Source organism: Corythoichthys intestinalis, chromosome 3 (assembly GCF_030265065.1).
Source record: "Corythoichthys intestinalis isolate RoL2023-P3 chromosome 3, ASM3026506v1, whole genome shotgun sequence".
NCBI lineage: Eukaryota > Metazoa > Chordata > Actinopteri > Syngnathiformes > Syngnathidae > Corythoichthys > Corythoichthys intestinalis.
In genome coordinates this window covers 35,027,811-35,052,746 of record NC_080397.1, presented here as the reverse complement: position 1 = coordinate 35,052,746, position 24,936 = coordinate 35,027,811, and the positions used below count along the sequence as shown (strand labels likewise).

Here is a 24,936-nt window from a genome sequence, read left to right as displayed (position 1 = left end):
CTAGAATAATAATAATAAAACCGAGGAACCACAATAGGTTACCTAAAAAGACATTGCCACCTGCATGTCCATACTGTTCAGTTATGGATGTGTTCTAAGTCAAATAAAATCAAATCAACTTTTATTTGTTTAGACCAAATCACAACAACAATTATCTCAAGGAGAAAACAAAACATGTTTTAAGGTGCAGTAGCCCTACGCTGGATTTTGGTCTACTTGAGCATAGAAATTTGTTGTTGTTGTTTTTTGTTTGTTTGTTTTTTGCCCAACCCCCCCAAATTTCCACCCACACCTGGCATCCTGGTAACACCACTGTCATCATACCTATTTTGACTGGGCGATGGTGTACATGGCAGAGAAAGATTGCTTGAGTTCCAGCCCTCATAGTCAAAATGGATTGGACCCAGCACTATCAGTGGCATTGAACGATAAGCATTCACATCCACTACTCGCAGTTCAAGTGAATTGGATATATCACTACAACCATAATTTCAAGAGAAAAGGGGGGAAAGGAGACATTCTAAATTAACACCTCTTCCCTGAGTACCCTATATGCAACACTATCTTGACCTATTTCAACAGACTTGGTTTAATTTTACAAAGATAGTTGAGCTCAAACATGAGGTGAGATGCAAGCAATCTAGACATGGCGGATGAAATATCAACATTTCATTTATACGGGAGCTGCTAACAAGAGTAGACGGCTGCTCTGTGAAGTGGAACTACTTTGTGCCGCTTATTCTGTGCTTTAAACCCAATCCAGCTCATGACTATTCATGCCGGAGCCTGTGGACGTCAGAACGCAGCGCGTCGAGCTGTGAGCCTGCGTGGAGGAGAGACAGCATGCCACACTAGCCCGATTGCATCTCCCACACCGACACGAAACATCGGTGCTTTTTTGGACGAATCTGCCCTCGGTTCAGGAGGACAAGGAGCACACACAAAGGACCGCAAACAGCATATAGTGTGATAGGCCTAGTTAGTTGACATTTTATTTTGAAGCATGTATGCATTTAGCGGAGTTAAGCTGTCCGGGTTGATATTTTCACAAAGGGCAGATCGAGTGATAGCATGAGGATGGTATTGTTTTGTTTCTCCGGGAAGATGGACGAGACATATCGGGGCTGAGCGAGTGGCGGCGTTCCACGTTTTTACGAGAGAGATGCGAGAGGACCGCCGTGGGCTGTTTGAGATGATAAACGCGTCCTGTGGAAACATATCTCTGCCGTGAAGCGCAAAAACGGAATCGAGCTCGGCACCTTCGAGTCCTCATGCTGCCTCCGCGATGTCCCACGTGAGCTGACCGTGGTACTGAACGGATCACTCAGAGCAACACGCGCGCTGACCTTTTTTTCTCAAGTGGGTTCACTCTCCGGAAAGATCCCGATAGCTGGCCAAAGACACAGATGAACAATTCGGCGGAGTCAGCCACACGCAAGTCACTTTCATGGCCGTGGCACGCAAAATCAAAACTTTGCTGACCGTCAACATTCTCGTCTTTTTGGGGATCATCCTGTTTTCAGTATACTGCCGAATCCAGGACCGATCCGAGGAGTTCGTCCAGATCGGACGCGCTTCTGACCAGAGGCTGCGCGCCAGACATGGTAAAGTTACCAACTTGGTGGACAGGCAGTCTATTCTCCAGCGGCTTGAGAGGCTGGAGGATGTCGTGTACAATCAGCTAAACGGTAGGAAGACTCAAAATTATTCATCACAATTACATCTATCTTTACTCAAGTTACTCCATTGATCTGAAAATCATTCATTTCATATAGTATGGTTTTAGGAAATCATTTTAAGCCTTTATAGGCCATGTGACTTTTTTCTAATTAAAAAAAAACTTAAATCCACAAAGCCCTGGCGTCTTAAACAAAATTAAAATGAATGAAACGACGGACACCCTTTAGAGTCTTATTGGGTGCAATAACCAAAGTTGTTTTATTATTATAATTATCATTTTTATTTAATAGTATTTAAATAATTCCCTGACAGTGACAATGATAAACGTCCAAGTCATTTCAACTCAGAAGTTTGGCTGTGAATGTTCATCTTTTAGTACCATTGACGGCACTAGATGTCCAATCCATTTTAACTGGATTGCCAGTCAAAATGGATTGCACGTCTATTGCCGTTATGGCAACCAATGAATCAAATGAATGCCCCTATAAAGGGTTAATTAAGATACACTGCACAATTGTTTTACATTGAGCTTCTGAAGCACATAATGTTAGTAAGCTAATAAAGCAATATTATGCAACCTTTTGAGTGCAATAATAGCCGTACTCAGTTCATGCATCTTAAATGAGATGTTACTTTAACACATGAACAGATTCACTTCTCTCTTACTTGGTACAAGTATTCAGATCTTTACATTTATCACTCTGACTGATTTGAAAATGATCCAAATCTACATCTTTTGAAATGCACTGTCTGCATTCATTAATTTTCTTTGTGCTAAGGGAAAATTGTTTTTCCTTAAATACTGTATATTCTGGAAAACGTTCTGGAAAAATCGAGAGCAATGTTGAGATCAAATAGTCGAAACAGAAGCCAAATGATTTTTATATCCGTATGTTATCACCTTGATTCCAGTCTTCAGGTCTCTACTTAGTCACACTGTACATGCTGAAATAATTTCATTAAAATCATAATCAGACGTTTGGGTCAATTTCTGCCTGGCAACATTAACTTACTCCCACATTCCCTGCATGATTCCCTCCTCCCTAGGTCTTTAATGGCAGGCAAAAGTATTTAGTACCCACAGGTCAACCGCTCTAGTTTCTAAATTGTGCATACTTCTCATAATGGTAAGAGTAGGACACAGAGTGACAGTGACAATTACCATAACCAGCAGTGATATGAAGTAATCACCCATTCTCTCTGTTGTTTATTGCCTTCCAATGGCATGTCACGGTAGTTACACCAGAGGTCAATTAGATGTGAAGGGCGTAAACAAGTCTTAGAATAGTACTTTTAATAGTTTTCTCATGGTGGGCAACAAGAAAACAACAGTCAACATTCATCAGCAGCTCATTTAGCAGCACAAAGCAACAACATGAAGGTTATCAGCTGCCAAGCTTAGCTGTGAATGCCACCGCCTTTCGCTAATCAGATGAAAAAGGTTTTAAGCTTGTTAACAAGCTTATGAAACAGTGTTTTGACCTTAAGTAGTGCATTAAGCTGAAAAGATATCTCCTCGCTGTAACTTGTTGAGCCTCATTGTTACCTTACGCACATACGATTAACCATAAGTGTTTTCAAAGAGCGTAGACATTGGTTAATTGTTTTTTTTTCTTTAACATATTGACAGTCACACAGCCAAGCCCATTCTTTATTTATATATTTGCACAGATGTGTTTGGAGACAGAGTGTGCTTGATGTGGTGTATGTCTTGCTTCCTGGTTCTACATGCTACCATTTTCCATAGTTGGCCAGTTATCCTGTGTTTTCGGTGAATAATGCATGGCTCTTTGTGTAAGCATTTCGTAGACTTGTGGATGGCCAGTGACATATTAATATTCAACCTTATTTACAATCGAAATGCTTGGCCTTTGGGATGTACCTTTATATTTTTTGTAATGTTTTCTAAATAACAATGTACTGTATTCCACTAATGACAATGCTTTCCACAAGTATAGAATAATATTAAATTAAATCCATTTTACATTCGGTTAGGACAAACAATATTCTTTTTCTATTCTTAATTGCATGTTTTTTGTAATTCCTCAGTTCCACATCATTGAATAAACCCATACAGATAATCATTATATTTTTATTAATGGCCTCAAGATTTGTATAATCGTAAGTGAGTTAGTGCGCAAGTATTTTGTGTATTTAATTATTGATATAATTTAAAGGAATAAAACACATTTAAAATAAATCCTGCTGGTAAAATGGGTATAGGGTCTAATCGAATGAAAGAAGTTGCATGGGTGAAAGACATAAGTTGAGCTGAGTTAAAAATATCAAATATAAGTTTGTTTGTTTTATACTCTAATGGTCTTGGTTGTGCTGATCTTGGAATACATACCGTAAGCCCCTTCCACATATGCCATCATTTCCTATTATGTGACAGCTTTTCACTCTTACGTGTGAACAGTTAGTTTTCTCTGACATTACATGGTAATTTATCCCGAAGCAATCTGAGCAGTTTGGCTAAATGATTGACATGATGGCCTCTGGAATATATTGGGTATATCCATCTGCAGGTGCATATACTAATAGCGTCTTCATCAGGTAGGCACTGAGGGTTGTCATCATTCCAATCACTCAAATAATCATCTTTACTGATTTCACAAATATTGTGTAGAATACAACATGAAAATACAATGTCTGGCAGTCGTGAAATGTCCATATCATCATGCTTTGCCAAGCACTGCTACACACCCTTTTCGATGTCCAAATGCTTTCTCAACCGGCACTCGAGCAGGGATTAGACAGTAATTGAAATAGATCCGTTCAGGAGTCAAGGGGCTGACCAGAATTTTTTGCCACTTGGCCTTGAGCATGTCCATACACTTGGTGTAGCTTGGGTTAGAGCAATTAGCTTTAGCATTCCTGCCTTGTTCTTTGGTGGAGTGATCTAGTATCTCATGTAGCTTGATCGTATTCAGATCACATCTATGTCTTGTATGCATTTCCTTGTGCGTACAATAGAAACTACGACCAAATCAATTAGTCTGAGTAGGTTTCCAAACTCTAAACTACTGTACTACTTCAACTGCAAAACTCTTTTGGAAACAGACAATGGCTGTCAGCCAGTAGATGTGCCTGCATTCTGTTTCCCCTTCAGACCAGTGCTGGATTTGTAATTGTTTGAGCCCACAGTTATACTGAGGCTCTCTGAATCAGCTATGCATGTCACTCTATGGCCTTCTTCCTGTCTGAAGGTGCTGATACGACAGGCCCAGCTGCAGAACCCGATACGCTTCTTATCTATAATGCCCAATTATAGCAAAGAAACCCATGCTGCTACTATTCCAAGAAGGCAATTGCATGATGAGAAATGTCACACTTCCTTCTCCTCTACACTGACACACACTCGATGCTGTGACAGTATCTTAATGATCAAACTCACCATGCCCATCGATGTAGTATGTACAGCTCACGACTGCGAGGCATCACATTATAGCACAACCAAGATGGAATCACATACAGTACTCTGTATACCTATAAATATATGTAGATGAGGCTCTGCCTGACAAACCAGTGTCACGAGCAGATAGGAATCAATTCTCCTCAGCCTTGAGGAATGAGGATAATGAATTCAGTGCCTCACCTGAAAATCAGCAGTCAGCTACTCACAGTAATGGAATGTGTTCAGAAGGGGAGAGTGTTTCCCTTATTGGCACTGTTTGCCCAAAGTTGTGTTAAATGTTTGATCATGACAGCCTGTGCGGAAATGACACAGACCTGTTTGGCTAAGTGGAAAGTGGATTATTGATTACGTTCACAGCTGTACATATGCACAAAACATCACTCTTGTCATAAATTAGGCTAAGATCATTGTTGAATTTGAGACATATCTTACAAGGTTTAAGTAATATACAGCATAATTTATAATGACTAAGCAATGAAGCTTTGTAATGGTACACAAAAGTATTGTACGTATCCATAGAAGGTGTGGGAGAGCATAAGGTTTGCATGTAAAAAGTTGATTTCGGGCAAAAATTCCTATTTAGTCAAGTGATGAACATAGGAGTGGAGAATAATCACAGAAGTGAGGTGCTGCATGGAGTAATGCATTGTCCAGTATGTGGTATAGTAAGTCGTCAATGTACAGTACAATTTTGGTATCGGTTGATGAGTCAGTTTTCAATATAGGCATTGGCATACTTATTAAATATTAGAACATATCACAAGTGCATCTTAGGTTACAGTTTTAACTGAAGCAGATGCAAAGGTAGTCAAGCACTTGCATTTTTACACTACTTGTTTACAGGTTTACCCCCAAATACAATACAAATACATTACAGTAAAATAGAAATACTTGATAAACTTATAAACAATGTTTAGATGACAATTTTAAAAAAGGCTTCCTTGGGCTATCCTGCAGCAGAATTCATTCATCAGGTTGTTTCTAGATGCAGTCTTGATTTTTTTTTTTTTTTTTGGTCTAGAATACAACATGTGACTTTTCCATTATTTATTATAGCCTTTGTCACACAATTAGAATTTCTTTCAATCCTACAATGCAAGAACAGGGCAGAGGTTTGCCAAATAGCAGGAAAAAAACGAGCAACCAAAGCTGGCATGCAATGTTCTGCTTCCGAGTCTCATGCAGTGACATAGAGGCCCTCCTCTCTTGTGTCTCCGGCTCTGGAGGGTATCACTGTTGTTTTGTGACACGGCTGTGATGCCAGATGGCTGTACTGTGACGTGAGCCCCACCCATAATTGTCAAAATGCCACCACTTTGACTGCGGCAGGGCATGCTGAATCTCTCTCATGGGAGAGGACTGTTTTCTATTCAGCTCAATTACAAATCTTCAGTGGCACCCAGTATTGCAAGGCCATCCAAATATGCCGATTACACTGCAGTGGGTGGAGCATTGGTATGTGATATATACCGATTGTGTTCATCTGTTTTTATGGAGAAAGAGATTATTGTAGAACACTGGAACAACATGGTGTAGAACCATAAAACACGATAAAGAGTGCTATGTCATGCATCATTTAGTTACAATATGCATAATTTAAATTTTCGTCTCAGTCTTAGTCTTTTGGACGAAAACACTTATAAGTTAGTCATATGCTAGTCATTTCAAAATGTGTTCATCTTTGTCTAGTTTTAGTCGACAATTCTCTAAATATTTTTGTCTATAAACTTCACTTTTAGTCCACGAATAAATCAATCAATAAATAAAAGGTTTGACATTGACAGACGAGCACATAATTGTAGTCTTCAAGGACATCACCATCTTCATGATGATAATTCACACTCAGCAGGAAAACAGCACATTATTTGCAGAGGCGTCGCGTCCAATTAGGCAAACCAGGCAATTGCCTGGGGCCCCCAGCCAGCATATCCAAAATGAAGAGAAGTTATCCTTCTGGAAGCGACAAAAGAAAGAAAAAAAACAGAAGAGGAGAAAAGGAAGCAAGACAGCGGTGAGTGTACTATGTTACTGTAGTTTTATGTCCTAATTAGGGCTGTCAAACGATTAAACTTTTTAATCGAGTTAATCACAGCTTAAAAATTAATTAATCGTAATTAATCGCAACTCAAACCATCTCTAAAATATGCCTTTTTTTTTTTTTTTTGTAAATTATTGTTGGAATGGAAAGATAAGACACAAGACGGATATATATATATATACAACATACTGTACATAAGTACTGTATTTGTTTCTAATAACAATGAATCCACAAATTGCATTATTAACATTCTTTCTGTTAAAGTGATCCACGGATAGAAAGACTTGTAGTTCTTAAAAGATAAATGTTATAGTTACAAGTTATAGTAATTTTATATTAAAACCCCTCTTCATGTTTTCGTTTTAATGAAATTTGTAAAATTTTCAATCAAAAGTAGAGTTAATATAATAATAATAATAAGAATAAAAATAACAATAATAAGGATAGAGTGATCAAAGTCTGAGTAAGTTGTACGTGTATTTTGCATAGCTATTTTGATATGGAATTCCAATTCATTTTGTATTGTTATTTAACTGTGTGAGAATAGGGCCTCATTACTATAGACTGAAGTGCTTTTCTTTTTGTGAACATTATTTTTTTTTGAGAGATAGGAATATTATTTTTGTTGTGCTTTCACTAAACAATACTTGTTTGTTGTGAAGGAGTTGCCAGAGCTTATGCCAATAAACGGCGCGGTCCAAAGAACGCCTGTGTCCACTCGCCTTTATAACATATATATCTCTGTACATATCTTACCCAAAATACAACAAGAGACACATAATTGCCAATAAAAGAAAGAAAACTTACAGAAATATGTGTGGAGCACAAATAGCACAATGCAACAGCATAAACATCTCACAACTACTAATTCTCCCACGTTTAGAAGGAAAAACATTAGTATGGAACGGCGCAGCCCCCAGGCGACCGGTGGCATTCTCTTCACTCTTAATGTCCATAAACAGCGTCATTGTAACCTGTTTGAGGCCATGTGCGAGCGGGTCATTCAGTGCATGCGTTAATTGCTTCAAATATTTTAACGTGATTAATTTAAAAAATTAATTAACGCCCGTTAACGCGATAATTTTGACAGCCCTAGTCCTAATGTAGTAGAAGTCGGACACTTTGAGTGTCCTAAAAAGCGCTCTATGAGACCGAGGCGTTATTATACTTTTATTAAATATGCTATTGGTCCAAGTCCAACTGTCACCCTTACTTGCACACGCTCAAAGGGCCCCAATGTTGCTTGTTGCCTGGGATCCCCGGGGACCCTTATTACGCCTATGATTATTTGCAATTAATTAAATTCACCTGGATGCCACGAACTGTATGTAAAACTTTTTCCAGGAGTTTAAGAAGACACTCACCGCGCTAAATGCTAATGGTAATACAAACGCTATGCTAACATGAACGCAATGCTAACGGTATAAGTTAGTTTAGTGTGTGATGATCACTCATCAAAGACCTTAAAGGGATCCACGGGCTAATGCTAATACAAACGCAATGCTAACGCGAATGCTAGGCTAACGCTACAAGTTAGTTTAGTGTGTGATGATCACCCATCACAGACCTTAAAGGGATCCACGGATAGAAAGAAATGTAACTCTTAAAATATAGATGTTAGTACGAGTTATAATAATTTGATAAAATAACCCCTCTTAATGTTTTCGTTTTAATGAAATTTGTAAAATTTTAAACCAAAAAATTAACGACTAGGTCGCCATTGTTGTTGATGTCACAGGGCAGTGACGTCACATGGACATGCTGCCGGACTTCCTCAGTGTCACTCTTTAACTAGATCAACATGTCGTTGGTTTTGCCCTTCCAATTTGAACCCGAGCGGAATATTATTGAGAAGGACAGTCCTATCGATATTTCACAAAACAAGCAGCAAAAGCTTAATGAACACGAAAGACGGTATGAGAGAAGTAGCATACATGTGTCAAGTTCGCTAGTGACAGTTAGCACTCTCCTGCTCTGTGACTACGGCGTCAATGAGCATTCGATAGTTCTGCGGTGAGGGAAGGCGTTGCTTTGTAATTCACCGCCAAGCCACTAGAGGCGTGTGGCGTTATGTTTGTACGGTTTTGGGGCATGCTTGTTGACTTCCGCTAGTCTAGTTTAAAGGAGAAAAATAAACAATGCAAGCTGGAACGCTTGAATGTAAATCTTCAGCTCATTGACATTGATGCTGAGGGGCAGGCAACGCAGAAGACGGTTTCGAGGCAGTCTGGCCGACTTTTGATGCTGCACAGAGAGCTCTAGAATCGGGTGGAGACCAGCTAGCTGTGGCGGCTAGCTTCAAACTGGCGACGAGCATTGCGTCCAGCGTTTTGTCCGAGGTCTGCAAAGCCCTCCGGCCCGATTTGTTTGCCGGGTGCTACAAACAGCCAGTGGGAGGCCATAGCAGATTTCTGGGTCTATGGAACTTCCCAAACTGCATTGGAAGCCTTGATGTTAACGTTATCATAAAAGTCCCGAGGCACTCTCAATCAGTGATGATGTATCGTGTGTGAACTGTCTGTTGTTGAAAGTTAAATAAAATATCAAAACAACTCTTTTGGCACCAAACCTGTGCTTTATTCTTCAGATATTTGAAGTGTGACTCGTAAATAAGTCACAGACTGACAGCAAACATATGTACACAATTATGAAGTGCACCAACCAAAAATACGACATAAAATGATAAAAAGCTGGCAGTTTTTGGCCGACTTCGTGTGGCCATTCGATTCCGAACACACACAACGAGACTTGCTCTTCGATGATACTCCCTTAGGCTTGGTCCATTTTTGCGTGTAGAAAAATAATGTTTGATTCTATTCTACAGTGGTGGTGATTTCGCACTGAACCGGAAACAACAGCCCGAGCGGACCAATCACAGTCCATTTCCACCACGTCATATGCGTCGACGCGACGCTAGGGTTTGAAAATTCAATAGGAACACGTCAGGCTACGGCGCAGGGACGTAAATCGGGTCTTCCTTGACGGCGCAGGTCTGACGCGGAAGCATAACTCGGCCTTATAGCAACATGGAAGGTCTAGACAAGATAAAGCAAAACTTACCAAGCAGCACCTGACACATGTTTCACAAAAGCCTTGAATGGGCTCAGGGTTGTGTGGGGCAGGGGCGGGGGTTGCGGCACGTCACATCACAAAATGCGTGCTAACCACACATACGATAAGAAAATGTCACACATTGTGAACTTATGACGGAAACAAAGCTGGATTTTCATCTTGTTCTCGTCTCGTCAGACGACAACTGGCATCCATCTCATCATTTAGTTTCCCAAAACACATTTTCAGCACGTCGTCGTGACCTCATCGTCATGACAAAATTGTTCGTTGACGAAATATTTTCGTTATTGTCATCGTTGATGAAAACAATTCAACAACATTTTATATTAAATATTTACCAGCCATTAGGAAGTGAACGATCCTTTGTGAAGAAAGGTAAGGTTTCCTGATAATGCAGTGAAATCTCTCACTCGCTTCATACTTTGAAAAATGCCACAGCATCAAAGTGACGTTTGTTCAATGTCATTGTCATGATGAGTCACCTTAATGGGTGTAGAGGCGTATTTTAAGTCTGACATATAAAATCCCATAATTAATTCCATCAGACTGAGGCAGCATAATGTGTTGGGGGTGGTGAATGACCAAGGACTCAGAATCATCAAGAAATTCAGGCCTGGACGCACAGTGGTTTTTAAAATGTGTGCATGGCTCAAATCCAGTCTTGCAGACTTTCCCATTCTCCGTACTGCTGGTGTTGCATACTACTTCTAAAATAAATCTAAGATTAAAGATCCAAGACACATTTCGTTGTCACTAAAAGTATGATGCATGCACATCACAAATAGATGCATAACTGTAAATAGAAATGAGCACGTTTCACTGTTAGCCCACATATGAAATACAACTGATGTCATCAGACCTATATTTTACGGGTTTTGAACTTGTGCGTTCATTTCTATTTGGAGCACACAGAGAATTTTGACTTTTGGCAAGCATCCAGGAGTTAAAACTTGTTGTTTCTGACTCTACCATTTATAATCAACACAACATCACTGATGTTTAGTTTTCATACTTTACAAAGTAGCTCTCCGCATTGTTCACTTAATACAATATACAGTTAAATCTAAAAAAAAAAAAAATGTATAATGGTGTACAAGTTCAAATAAATAACATCAAATAATTACACGAATATTGAAATGAAAGCCGTAATTCAGTTGATAATGTTTTACAGGTAATGAATACACAAGATTCAGAATGTCAGAACATTTTACTATTGTTAAAAACTTAAATACTTACTACTTATTGTCTCGCACCCTAATCAGCCAAATAACATTGAACACCTGGATAGACTAAAAAATCATGGTGAAGACTTTTGATTTAACAGATGTCTAGAAGAGTCATTGGCACCTTTCACAAAAAAAGGTCATTACTGAAAAATCTAGTAGTTTACAGAGCACTGCACCCAAGCATGTTAAGAACATGAGTGGAAGGAAAGAATGTGGAGGTTGCACTACCAACAGGGATAACTGCAGTCTTGAAATAATTGTGACGCAAAACCTATTTAAAAATTGAGGAGTGGGGGCTTCACAAGGAGTCACGACTCACTGACGAATATTAGACAGTTGCTCGAATGTCAAAAAAAAAAAAACTATGGGCTGTTTTCCAAGAGGAGGATAAGAGACATCAACCACAGCAAACAATGTAGATGACTTGACGGCAACTAGCAAAACAACCTCGGCTTATGTTACACCCATGCAGTGCTACAGGCTGATCGCCTCCATGCCACAACACATTGTCGCACAAGTTCGATAGTAAATTCGAAGTAATAAGCGCCTAGAAACGAACATAGTTTTCAAGGGCATTACATTTGTGCCGCAACATCCATTTCAATTAGTATTTATGTGATATTAGAATTTCTTTTTAGTTTTCATGATTTTTTATTATCAAAATTATAAGAAATTGAAGCTTAAAGCATGATAGGGATTTCTTTGTCTCAATTGGAAGCCATCAGTCAGAACGAACCAAATTCACGTGTGGGGTCCCTCAAGGATCCATTCTTGGACCACTTTTATTTAACATCTATGCTTCCCCTAGCTCAGATCATGGAACAGTGTGACATCTCTATCACACCAATGCTGATGACACGCAACTCTACATTTCTGTGTCCCCGCATGTTTATAGTCCCTTAGTCCAATCAATGAATGGATGTGCCATAATTTCTCCAGCTAAATGTGGAGAAGACAGAAGTGATCCCTTTTGGGCCAAAAAAGGAAAGATTAAAGATAAACACGCACCTTGGCACAATCACAATGACACTTACAGCTACAAATCAAATCAGAAATCTTGGCGTAATTATTGACTCAGACCTAAAATTTGATAGGCATCTAAAGTCCGTCACTAAATCTGCTTGTTACCACCTAAAAATATAGCCGTAAAACGGGTTTCTGATTTAACAAGACATGGAAAAACCTATGCAAGCATTAATATTCTGTAGATTAGACTATTGCAACAGTATATTTACAGGTCTTGATAAAAAAATCAGTCAGGAAGCTGCAGCTAGTACAGAATGCTGCTGCCAGAGTCCTTACAAATACATGGAAACACGACCACATTACACCGGTTTTGAAATCGTTACACTGGCTTCCAGTGAGTCAAAGGATAGACTATAAAATACTACTGCTCATCTACAAAAAAATTAATGGCCCTCGACCAAAATACATGCTTGATTTGTTGGATCCCTTTGAAGCATCTAGATCCATTAGGTCGTCTGGAACCGCCGGTCTCCTGTATGTTCCAAGAACAACAACCAAACAGGGAGAGGCAGCATTTAGTTTTTATACTCCTCATTTCTGGAACAAGTTACCTGAAGGTCTGATGTGTGCTCAAACTGTTAGCTCCTTTAAATCAGGGCTAAAAACGCTTTTGTTTATCACAGCATATTCACAACTGTCTATATACAGTGGGGCAAATAAGTATTTAGTCAACCACCAATTGAGCAAGTTCTCCTACTTGAAAAGATTAGAGAGGCCTGTAATTGTCAACATGGGTAAACCTCAGCCATGAGAGACAAAATGTGGGGGAAAAAAAATCACATTGTTTGATTTTTAAAGAATTTATTTCCAAATTAGTGTGCAAAATAAGTATTTGGTCACCTACAAACAAGCAAGATTTCTGGCTATCAAAGAGGTCTAACTTCTTCTAACGAGGTCTAACGAGGCTCCACTTGTTACCTATATTAATGGCACCTGTTTTAACTCATTATCGGTATAAAAGACACCTGTCCACAATCTCAGTCAGTCACACTCCAAACTCCACTATGGCCAAGACCAAAGAGCTGTCGAAGGGCACCAGAGACAAATATGTAGACTTGCACCAGGCTGGGAAGACTGAATCTGCAATAGGTAAAAAACTTGGCGTTAAGAAATCAACTGTGGGAACAATTATTAGAAAATGCAAGACATACAAGACCACTGATAATCTCCCTCGATCTGGGGCTCCATGCAAGATCTCACCCCGTGGCGTCAAAATGATAACAGGAACGGTTAGACAACAAACTGGCAGATCGTAAGTCCATCTAACGGGATTTTTTTTTATTGAAGTTGCCTTTATGTGGGTCATACAACAGAGTATTAGGGGCTAATGTCGGGCTAATAGAGCTGAATAAGTAGCTATGTACTTTACGTAGTGCGTTGGCGCCTCCATTAAAATCAGCAATTTATAAACATCTTCTGTTTTACAATCGGTTTTACAAAAAAGGAAGTCCTAATTATTTTGCTTCATTTACATCTAAATCAATCAGTCAGTAAAAGCATTTATACTAATGCTTAGTCGTAGCTCCCAGCTAGGGCACATGTACAGTGGAGCAAATAAGTATTTAGTCAACCAACAATTGTGCAAGTTCTCCTACAAGGAAAGATTAGAGAGGCCTGTAATTGTCAACATGGGTAAACCTCAACCATGAGAGACAGAATGTGGAGGAAAAAAAACAGAAAATCTAATTGTTTGATTTTTAAAGAATTTATTTCCAAATTAGAGTGAAAAATAAGTATTTGGTCACCTACAAACAAGCAAGATTTCTGGCTGTCAAAAAGGCTCCATGCAAGATCTCACCTCGTGGCGTCAACATGATAACAAGAAAGGGGAGCAAAAATCCCAGAACCACACCGGGGGACCTAGTGAATGACCTACAGACAGCTGGGACAACAGTAACAAAGGCTACTATCAGTAACACAATGCACAGCCAGGGACTCAAATCCTGCACTGCCAGACGTGTCCCCCTGCTGAAGAAAGTACACGCCCAGGCCTGTCTGCGGTTTGCTAGAGAGCATTTGGATGATCCGGAAGAGGACTGGGAGAATGTGTTATGGTCAGAGGAAACCAAAATAGAACTTTTTGGTAGAAAAACAGGTTCTCGTGTTTGGAGGAGAAAGAATACTGAATTGCATCCGAAGAACACCATACCCACTGTGAAGCATGGGGGTGGAAACATCATGCTTTGGGGCTGTTTTTCTGCAAAGGGACCAGGACGGCTGATCTGTGTAAAGGAAAGAATGAATGGGGCCATGTATCGAGAGATTTTGAGTAAAAATCTCCTTCCATCAGCAAGGGCATTGAAGATGAGACATGGCTGGGTCTTTCAGCATGACAATGATCCCAAACACACAGCCAGGGCAACAAAAGAGTGGCTTCGTAAGAAGCATTTCAAGGTCCTGGAGTGGCCTAGCCAGTCTCCAGATCTCAACCCCATATAAAATCTGTGGAGGGAGTTGAAAGTCCGTGTTGCCCAATGACAGCCCCAAAACATTACTGCTCTAGAGGAGATCTGCATGGAGGAATGGGCCAAAATACCAGCAACAGTGTGTGAAAAGGTTGTGAAGAGTTACAGAAAATGTTTGGCCTCTGTAATTGCCAACAAAGGGTACTTAACAAAGTATTGAGATGAACTTTTGGTATTGACCAAATACTTATTTTCCACCATGATTTGCAAATAAATTCTTTAAAAATCAAACAGTGTGCTTTTCTGGGTTTTTTTTCCAGATTGTCTCTCATGGTTGAGGTTTACCCATGTTGACAATTACAGGCCTCTCTAATATTTTCAAATGGGAGAACTTGCACGATTAGTGGTTGACTAAATACTTATTTGCCCCACTGTATTTCAAATTTCAAGCTATTTGCTTTTTATTCATTTTATGTATAATTGTATTTTCTGTTTCAATTGTCTTTGTTTGACCTTTCTTCGTAGTTAATGTAATTTTTACCAATCATTTTATCTCTTATCACTTTGAGTTGCCTTGTGTTGAATTGTGCTATATAAATAAATTTTCCCAACCTTGCCTTGCCTAAAATACTTCACTGTATGTGTGATCAATTCATACAAAATGTGTCACTATATATATATATATATATATATATATATATATATATATATATATATATATATATATATATATATATATATATATATATATATATATATATATATGCTGTGCTTTTAAGTATTTTTATGTCCATATAGTGCTGTAAATATTCCTGGCAACCAGTGACTGTCAAAACCATAATCCAGCTAGCACATAGCGTTAGTTCTGTCTTCATATGACAGGTGTGCCTGAGTCAGTCATCATTCATTCATCAGTTTTTCTTTCCACTATGCATGTTGGCTTTTATACCACTGTCTCTCTCTGCTTCTTCTCTGCTGTGGAGCTCAGACATGTCTTTGTCCAAGTGAGTGTTTTGCAGCTCTGTCATTGACAGACATTGTAATGATGCCCTCCGGATGGGATCCTGCTGTATTGGAGCGCTACTGCCGTCTCTGCATGCTGCCATCAAATGTCAATCAGCTGCCATTCTACAAGCAGCATCAGCTCACCTAAATCTGCCCACTCTGTTTGCATCTACCTCTGATCCTGTGTGTCATTTTTTTGGCAGGTTTAGCAAAACCCATGGGGTTAGTGGAAGGTCCCGGAGGACTCGGTCAGGGGGGAGCTGCCGCTTCACTTGGGGAGGACAGCCGTGACGCCGAGGGGAAGTACGAAGAGTATGGCTACAACGCTCAGCTCAGTGACAGGATTTCCCTGGACAGGAGCATCCCTGACTACAGGCCTAAAAAGTAAGTCCATTGTCGTTTTTTTTTACCTTTTTCTGGAATTCACGTTTGTGCCTACAACTATCAACAATTGCTGATCCCAAATATGCTTTTTATTGGAAACCAGCATGATTTCGGCACAACTAAAAAGGCTCCATTATGGTGAGAGCACACTGGAAAAAAAGTCTATAGCCAACTCTCTCTTCTTTATGACGCGTTCAGTATTTAAATTTGAAAACTTTGAATGTAAAACTGTATCCATCCCATTTATCTTCTAGCCAAAACAAGATGTCCCCTCACGCTGAAGCAGAATTGCAGATGCAATGTTTGGAATGTTGCATGAATAAAACACAAAAATTCAAATTGACCCTTGTAAATGTAAAACGTTAAAGGGCTCCTTCGGGACATTCTTGCACAGCGGGTGTTTTATGGCGATAATTACGCACAGGCTGCCCTCAGCTTCTCATTGGGACTTTGTGTGTTACAAATCTGTCTGAATTGCAAATTAAGCTGGAACTCAGTTGTTTACTACAGAAGTAATATGGTTCTACATTGGTCAGCATTTTTGCTGTTAGAAGCCACATATGTGTCACGTATGGCTAATGATAGTTAAGAAACAATCATGAGTAAGCACTTTAGACTAATTAATGTGTCCTTTAAGAAGACAAATCTGCAGGTTGTGTGAAAGGAAAAGGTGATGGCTGATAAGACAGGCAGGAAGAAGTCGTAGTGCTTCATTAGGAAAAAATAAAATAAAATACAAACTAATTCACTGGAGGCAAGAGCCACACTCAAACATTTTCCAAAATTAGAAATCAAACAACAAAATAAAAAATACAAAAAAATAAACAAAAACAAAGCAGAACACAGGAAAAATAAACACGGACAAAACATGCCACAAGCAGCATTGCAAACTAGCAATGACTAAACAGAAGTATACGGAGCCCAATTCAATTCAATTTTAACAGCTTAGATGGCAAGGCAAGCAAGCCGGTCACAGAGCTCAAAGAATATGAAATTAAACACACATGAATGGAATTTTTATTGTCATTATCATCGGTATCATTGACAATCATTGACAATTACAAAATGTGATATGATTTGCCCGAAGGAACCAAAGAAGACGACAAAGGCGGACGGGATGAAGCATATGCTTATCAGTTTCTCGTCCCCCATACCACTAAAGACGCATATTCAGGCATGGAACATACATCAAAACTGTAAAATAACACAGTCAACAATCTGGGTTTAGTAACTAAGCGTCCATTCAAGCAGCTCAATTAATTTCAGGGTGTACAAGGTTATGACTTTGTCATGTCCCTGACATTTTTGCATCTGTTTGCTGTGGAACATTTTGTTGTGGCTATGTGTGTGACATGTTATCACAGCTGTGTGAGTAGCGACTCAAAATGCTTTTCTTATAGTCTCTTAAAAGGATACATTGCTGAGGTGTGCATGGTGGCAACAATTGGCGCACACAAGGTCACTGTAACAGTTTCATCACACATGAATGTATGAGAAAATCAAACAACATGCTGTACATATTTTATCCCAAGATTAATGTCTCCACAACGAAAACATGCTTATTATTCGTTTTATACAGTATCTTTTCCATATACTCAGTAAACTAGACATTTGAATCAGGAGCTCGGTAGACACTGCAGATAATTATGTTTTTACAATTGGGGATTAGGAGTTCAATTGTAATACATTCCAGGAGATTGTCAATCATAATTGCAACACCCCCTCACCCCTTAGATCCCCGATACATTTGTGTCATGTTATATCCGTGCAAATTAAAGTCAGAGCCTTTGTTGTGTTTAGTAGATAATCCTTAATGAGTTCAAGATTCTTGTAGAGACGTTAAGTTTCAGCTTACCGTCCACATCCACGAGTTGTTATACTGGTCGGCTGTGTAGTATTTACAGTTATCCAGCTATTGTAGTCAGCTGGTCAAGACTCGTAATAGCCTTAATCTTCATATCTTGCATCTTGACAAGGATCCTGCAATCCGAGACCCAAGTGTTGGCTATTTTCCCAGCTTTCTTGAGTTGACGTGCTTTTCCTGCAATTTCGGCATTTCTTCGACCCTTTCAGGTGGCGGCGCTTGTTAAGCAGGGCAGTCTTGGTCTTGTGGTCTGCCAGCTTCATGAGCACCGTTGCCGGTCCTCTCCCCCAGATGGGAGCAGAAGGCAGCGACGGATGTCCAGCGGTTCCATGTTTATTCCATACTCTTTCAGCTTAGCAATTGCCAGTTGCGCCACTGTGTCCCCTGGGCCCGGCGTCAGTTGTAATCCAGAAATGATAAGCTCATTTGCGCGTCGGCACTGGTCGAGCTCGTCAACCAAAATTTCCAGCCTCTTAATGCCAACATCTCTCTCCTCGACCGCCTGCTTGAGTTTCTCGTTTTCAGCGCGAATTAAACGGAGCTCTCTGACGATTTCTTGATTCTGGTTTTGAATCAAGCCAGTCAAGGAGACCTCCAGCTTCTGTGTAGAGGATTTTATTTCATCCAAGTCTCCAGGTTTCAAATTCTTTGGAGCCATACTGGGAGTTGAGCTTGCTGGCCCTAAGCGCTTATCGGTTAAGATAAGAGAGTGCTTCAGGAGCTCAGAGTGCGTCTGTACATGGTGAAGGCTGAGCAGCGAATGAGACACATAAGATCATCATGAATGAAACGACAAGACAGTGGAATTACTTATAAAAGAAACCCAGTGGTCTGATCAGCAATTCATTTTTAAATGAATGATTTATATCACTTTTGCATATTTTGGACTGAATTGTAGTATTATCATACAGTGTCATAGAACAATGGTAGCGCGGGATGTTACACTGGTAGTGAATCAAACAGTTAACAGAGACTTCTTAGGACTGCAGCAGGGCTAACAGTACATTTTATTCACACTGTTTTATTCTAAGGAGAAAATTGTCAACACTGGAGGCGGGAGAAGGGCGAATAAAATGAAGCTTGTTAATTAATAAAGTCAGCAGAGAGTACCTCTGAAGTAGAAGGGATTTTAGGAAATACTTTTTTAATTGACTGTACAAAAAAAAATGGTTTTCCGTACAAGGGAAGAAAGGGTTTGGGATTTGTTGAAGTGGCTGCTTCCGCTATTAAATGGAACCTATTTTGTCCGGTTTAATGGTCGTTACACTGCTGGGATTACATGCTGCATGATGCTCTTCCAGCTCTTCATGTTTTAGCTGTACTTTGGACTTTTTAAATTATATTCCTTCAGAAAGAAGCTGACTATAAGAAGGTCAAAACATCATGCATACAGTTCTAATGTTGTTACAGAATGGCAGAAAAGAGTACATGGCAGAAAACACTAAAGGCTGAAAAAGCAGTTTCTGCCCATGCACACCTCTTTAAAATAAACTGCTGTATTTTAAGCCAAAAGAACTGTTGTGTTTGATAGAACAATATGTTTATATGCTGCTATAGCAGATTCATGGCGCATTAAACCCCCAAACTATTTTTATTTTGTCCGTTTTATCCTGAAGACCCCCGTTAACAGACACCACGCAACCGCTTTTGTTTCAACCCAGCCATAAAAAGAAGCTAAGTAATTATATTTATTAGGGCTGTCAAAATTATCGCGTTAACGGGCGTTAATTAATTTTTTAAATTAATCACGTTAATATTTATTAGGGCTGTCAAAATTATCGCGTTAAAGGACGTTAATTAATTTTTTTAGAATTAATCACGTTAAAATATTTGACGCAATTAACGCATGCACTAAATGACCCGCTCGCCGATTGCCTCAAACAGATTACAATGAGGCCGTTTATGGACATTAAGAGTAAGAGAATGCCGCCGGCCGCTTGGGGGCAGCTCCGTTCCATACTCATACTGTTATTTCTTCTAAACGTGGGAGAATTAGTAGTTGTGAGACGTTTATGCTGTATTCACAATGCAATGCAAATTGCTATTTGTGCTCCACACATATTTCGGTAAGTTTTCTTTCTTTTAGTGGCAATTATGTGTCTCTTGTTGTATTTTGGGTAAGATATGTACAGATATATGTTATACAGTAAAGGCGAGTGGACACAGGCGTTCTTTGGACCGCACCGTTTATTGGCATAAGCTTCTCCTTCACAACAAACATAAGTATCGTTTAGTGAAAGCACAACAAAAATAATATTCCTATCTCTCCAAAAAAAAATAATGTTCACAAAAAGAAAAGCACTTCAGTCTATAGTAATGAGGCCCTATTCTGACACACAGTTAAACAACAATGCAAAATGAACTGGCATTCCATATCAAAATAGCTACGCAAAATACACGTAAAACTTAGACTTTGGTCACTCTATTTTTATTATTGATATTTTTATTCTTATTATTATTATATTAACTCTACTTTTGATTGAACATTTTACAAATTTTATTAAAACAAAAACATGAAGAGGGGTTTTAATATAAAATTACTATAACTTGTAACTATAACAATTATCTTTTAAGAACTACACGTCTTTCTATCCGTGGATCACTTTAACAGAAAGAATGTTAATAATGGCATTTGTGGATTTATTGTTACAATTAACAAATACAGTACTTATGTACAGTATGTTGTATGTATATATCCGTCGTGTGTCTTATCTTTCCATTCCAACAATAATTTACCGAAAAATATGGCATATTTTAGAGATGTTTTGAATTGCGATTAATTGTGATTAATTACGATTAATTTTTAAACTGTAATTAACTCGATTAAAAATTTTAATCGTTTGACAGCCCTAATATTTATTATTCGAAATGTCTGTCATTTTTAGCTTAGAATCATTAATTGATGTCTAATATTTAGTTTAAAAAAAAAACAAAACAACATTATTATTCACTCGCATATTTTAAACTTTTTAACAAATTACGTCACAATGAAAAAAATGGCGTCTGTAAATAAGTAATGGATATCTACCTCACTACTATCACTTAATTGTATTTTTTTTGTAACTGTCGCATTTTCCCCAATATTTTAGATGATAAATAAGCGATCCAAACAAAGAAAAACTGAAAAGAAACATTTAAAAGGGTAAATATATGAAAAAGAAAATCTCGACCACTCCTTGATGTCTGCGATTTCTGCATCATGACCCTTGTCATATTATCATGTTTCTTCCATAAAATCCCCCCAAAATCCGGCTATGGCCATTCACAGCTGTGTCATGACACTTGGCATGCTACATACATGGAGTTATTGGATCAAAATAAGGTAAGTATGCGATAATATCTTGATAAAATCATGGCGTCTTTGATTATGCTCTCTCATGCTCTCACCTACAGTTAGGGTTTTGTTGTTTAATTTTTTTTCTTTTTTTTTTAATGCTCTCCTGTTCAAATGTTTTCTTCCCCCAGAAAATTGAGATTTTAAGCTTTCAAGTGATGTATGTATGCATATAGGACAATTTTGAAATTTGGCCAAATTGGGGGTCTCAGAGCAGAACTTCAAGTCACCTGAGTGTTTTCCGCCATATACTAAAATGTATGGTAATCGGTTGGTTATATTGGTCTTTTAATTTTTACACACATTTTGTGAATGATTCTCTACAAATGATGGTGATCTTTGTTCGGTGTGCATGTGGGTGAAAAAGGTTGTTGTCTATTTTTGCCCCAACAACCCAGGCTCTTCTCATGCAGAGTCATTAAGGTGCAACCCATTTGTGTCCCTAATAAAGACAAGGGGCATAGAAAATAAATGGGTGCATACTTCTGGTTTGAGACTGTTCCTCATCGGCGAAAGGTGGCCACATTGCTTCTTCTTAGTGTTTTGATAAAGGAACCGATCGAACCATGACTGACTTTGTAGTCTCCCCTAAAGCAATCCAAGTAATAATTGCAGCCTTTTCACAAAAGCTTGTAATCCCCAATTCACTGCCCACTTGCCTGTTGTTGTCTTTTGCCCTTCAAGTTCGTGCAAGACACCAACAGGGACTTAAGCAGGCTCTATTTGCTGTCCTTGGGCTGCGGCCTTGGTCTGATAATGGCTTTTTGGGCTGTGGGAGGAAAAAACAATAAACGCTGACAAGATTGTAACGTCACCAAATTGTTCACAGAACAAATGTTTTTCAGCAGACATGCATAAAAAGAATTACTATATTAGTTAATACTATCATTCATGTGCGTTTTACTTGAATGGTTTTAAATAGTCTGCTACACATTACTAAATCTGTGACTTGATTCCATATGTAATGTGTGAAAACAGTGAATAAATCTAATTCACAGTTGATCTATCTCTTCCAAGATCTTTGAACATGAAGTTGTCTTTGTGATCAGTGTTGTTAATAACGCCGTTAGAATATAATGGCGTTATTTTCTTCAGTAGTGAGTAATCTAATTACCGTATTGGCCCGAATATAAGACGGTGTTTTTTGCATTGAAATAAGACTGAAAAAGTGGGGGTTGTCTTATATTTGCGGTCTAAACATTATACCCATTCACGACGCTAGATGGCGCCAGATATCATTGAAGCGATGTTCTCTCATGACAGATCTCAGCTGCTCTCAAGTTTATCCAGTTTGCATTATTTTATTGCAATGTTTTTCCTTATTCAGATTTGTTTAAAGACTAGTTACAGTTAGACTTCACTTTGATGGTTAATGCAGTTATTGCAATTTTGCTGTTTTATCACAATAGCTTGGTTTATTTACATTTCAAAAACCAGAAGCCATTCATTTACGAATGTGATTGCACTTTAGTTTACATATTTAAATGTTCAGATATTAAGATTTGAATGAGGCAAAATAACATGCTTTTTCTCTCAAATATATTGTTATAATCATTTGTTTCAGATGTACTGTAATTACTTTCTGTATAAAAATTAATTTGGTGTTCAAAAAGTCTTTTTTCAAACTTGAGTCTTGAAAAACAGGGGGTCGTCTTATAATCAGGACCGTCTTATATTCGGGCCAATACGGTAATTACTTTTCTCATCTTGGCAATGCCGTTACCGTTACTGAGGCGGGAAAGGCGTGTGTTACTATGCGTTACGATGTTGGTTGACTGACGCGAAAAAAGTCTGAAAAAGACGGAGTCATGGGGGCGAGAGAGCAGAGCAGGAGTAGGGAGGAGGCAATGCAGTGTGACGCCGTTGCAGACACGATGCTACTATGCTAGGTGGCTCCAATAATACCTGACTGTAGCCGATAGCGTACAAACTACGCCCACAAGATGCTTTGGTAGATATCACATATATACAAAACTAGATGCAAATGACAGACACGGCGGTATTAGCAACATGTATAATAAAGAACAAGATGCGTTAGCAAACAGCCACCATCTTAAAGCAGTAGACTTCTCAGGAAGGCTCTGTTGTAGAGAACCTTCCTGGCGAAACTAAGTAACTTTTTATCTAAAATGCTCCTAAATCGGCAAAACTTAACTTAAATCTATCTTTAAATGATCAAACAGTTACAAAACTTACACATGTCGAAAATAGACAGAAGGGAACTAATGCAATAAACGGGAGATATTTTAACAACTTTAACGGTTGATTCACTACATGAAATGACTTCCACACATAGCAAAGGTTGCTATCTAGTTATCACAATATCCGCAATACCCCTGTGTCTAGTTAAGTTTAGGGTAAAGAATTGGGCTAGGGCCAATTGTCCCAAAAAACCCTTTAAACTTCAAATTGTGTGGTTTTTTTTGTTTTGTTTTGTTGTTTTTTTTTTTTTGAGAAAAAAAAATTATCACCAGTTACTTTGCCAAGTAACTAATTACTCTTACATTCAGGTAACTGAGTTACTAACGCAATTACTTTTTGGGAGAAGTAATTTGTAACTGTAATTAATTACTTTTTCAAAGTAAGATTAAAGGGTATTATAATACTAAGGGGCTGTGAGATATCAATACAACCGTTATATGGCAAGATAACAAATATTAATAGAGTTAACAAAAATAAATAAATCACATTCATGAGCAATTATCGAAAATAGATCGAAAATTACGAACATTACCGAAAGTATTCCGGAAACAGCCGAATGGGGCGGAGACGTCACAACAAGGAAACAAAAGGTCGAGGGAGGTGCCATCGTTGTTTATCGACGAGAGAGTTGCGTTCGTGTTTATCAAAAAATCGCTAAAATGGTTCAAACGGTTCATGCTATGTGGTGTACAAATAGCCATTTGTCGCAATGTAGTACCCATGAGTTCTCGAATGCGAGAAAAAGAGCTGGACTACGCAGACAATGAGTAAAGTTCGTCTGTGCTAAGAGGGCTAATTCTGCAGACCCAGTCTCCGGCACGGTTTTGTGTGGTGCGCATTTTACACCTGAAAGCTATTCGAACTATGGACAAATGAAATCAGGTTTTGCGAAGAAATTGCTGTTGAAAGCAGATACAGTGCCCACCATACACGGGCAGCCACCTAAATGTCCCGAGATATCAAGAAAGAGGATGATGACTGGCTCTGATGAGACCACTCCAGGCTAACCAAAGGAGCGGCGCAGCCAAGCTCGAAATGGCCAGAGTGAGTACTCTTTTATAATAAAAAACATATCACGCATTGGATATAGGACTGGACACATGTATAAATTATCGCTCGTAAAATATATAGAACAAATCCTCTAATCCCATTCATATTTGTGTCTGTTGGCAGAGCGAAAACCTATGATAGCACAAAAAATGATAATAATTCTATACATTATTTTGCGGTCATGGTGTATCAGCTTCACAAAAAGAAATGCAAAACAAACCATTCGGTGTTT

General features: G+C 38.7%; 1 protein-coding gene across 2 annotated transcripts in view; it reads left to right on the top strand.

Moving 5' to 3' along the window:
* Positions 1-566: 566 nt before the first annotated feature.
* Positions 567-24,936, top strand: part of galnt9 (polypeptide N-acetylgalactosaminyltransferase 9) — a 117,996-nt gene continuing 93,626 nt past the window's right edge. The window contains exons 1-2 of one of the 2 annotated variants that reach the window (XM_057832311.1): positions 567-1,688; positions 16,074-16,254. In XM_057832311.1, the coding sequence (XP_057688294.1) occupies positions 1,448-1,688; positions 16,074-16,254 (422 nt within the window). In that variant the 5' untranslated portion in view covers positions 567-1,447. Of the gene's footprint in view, positions 1,689-13,409; positions 13,550-16,073; positions 16,255-24,936 lie in introns of those variants that run through there. The other variant, XM_057832312.1, reaches the window with a different exon arrangement.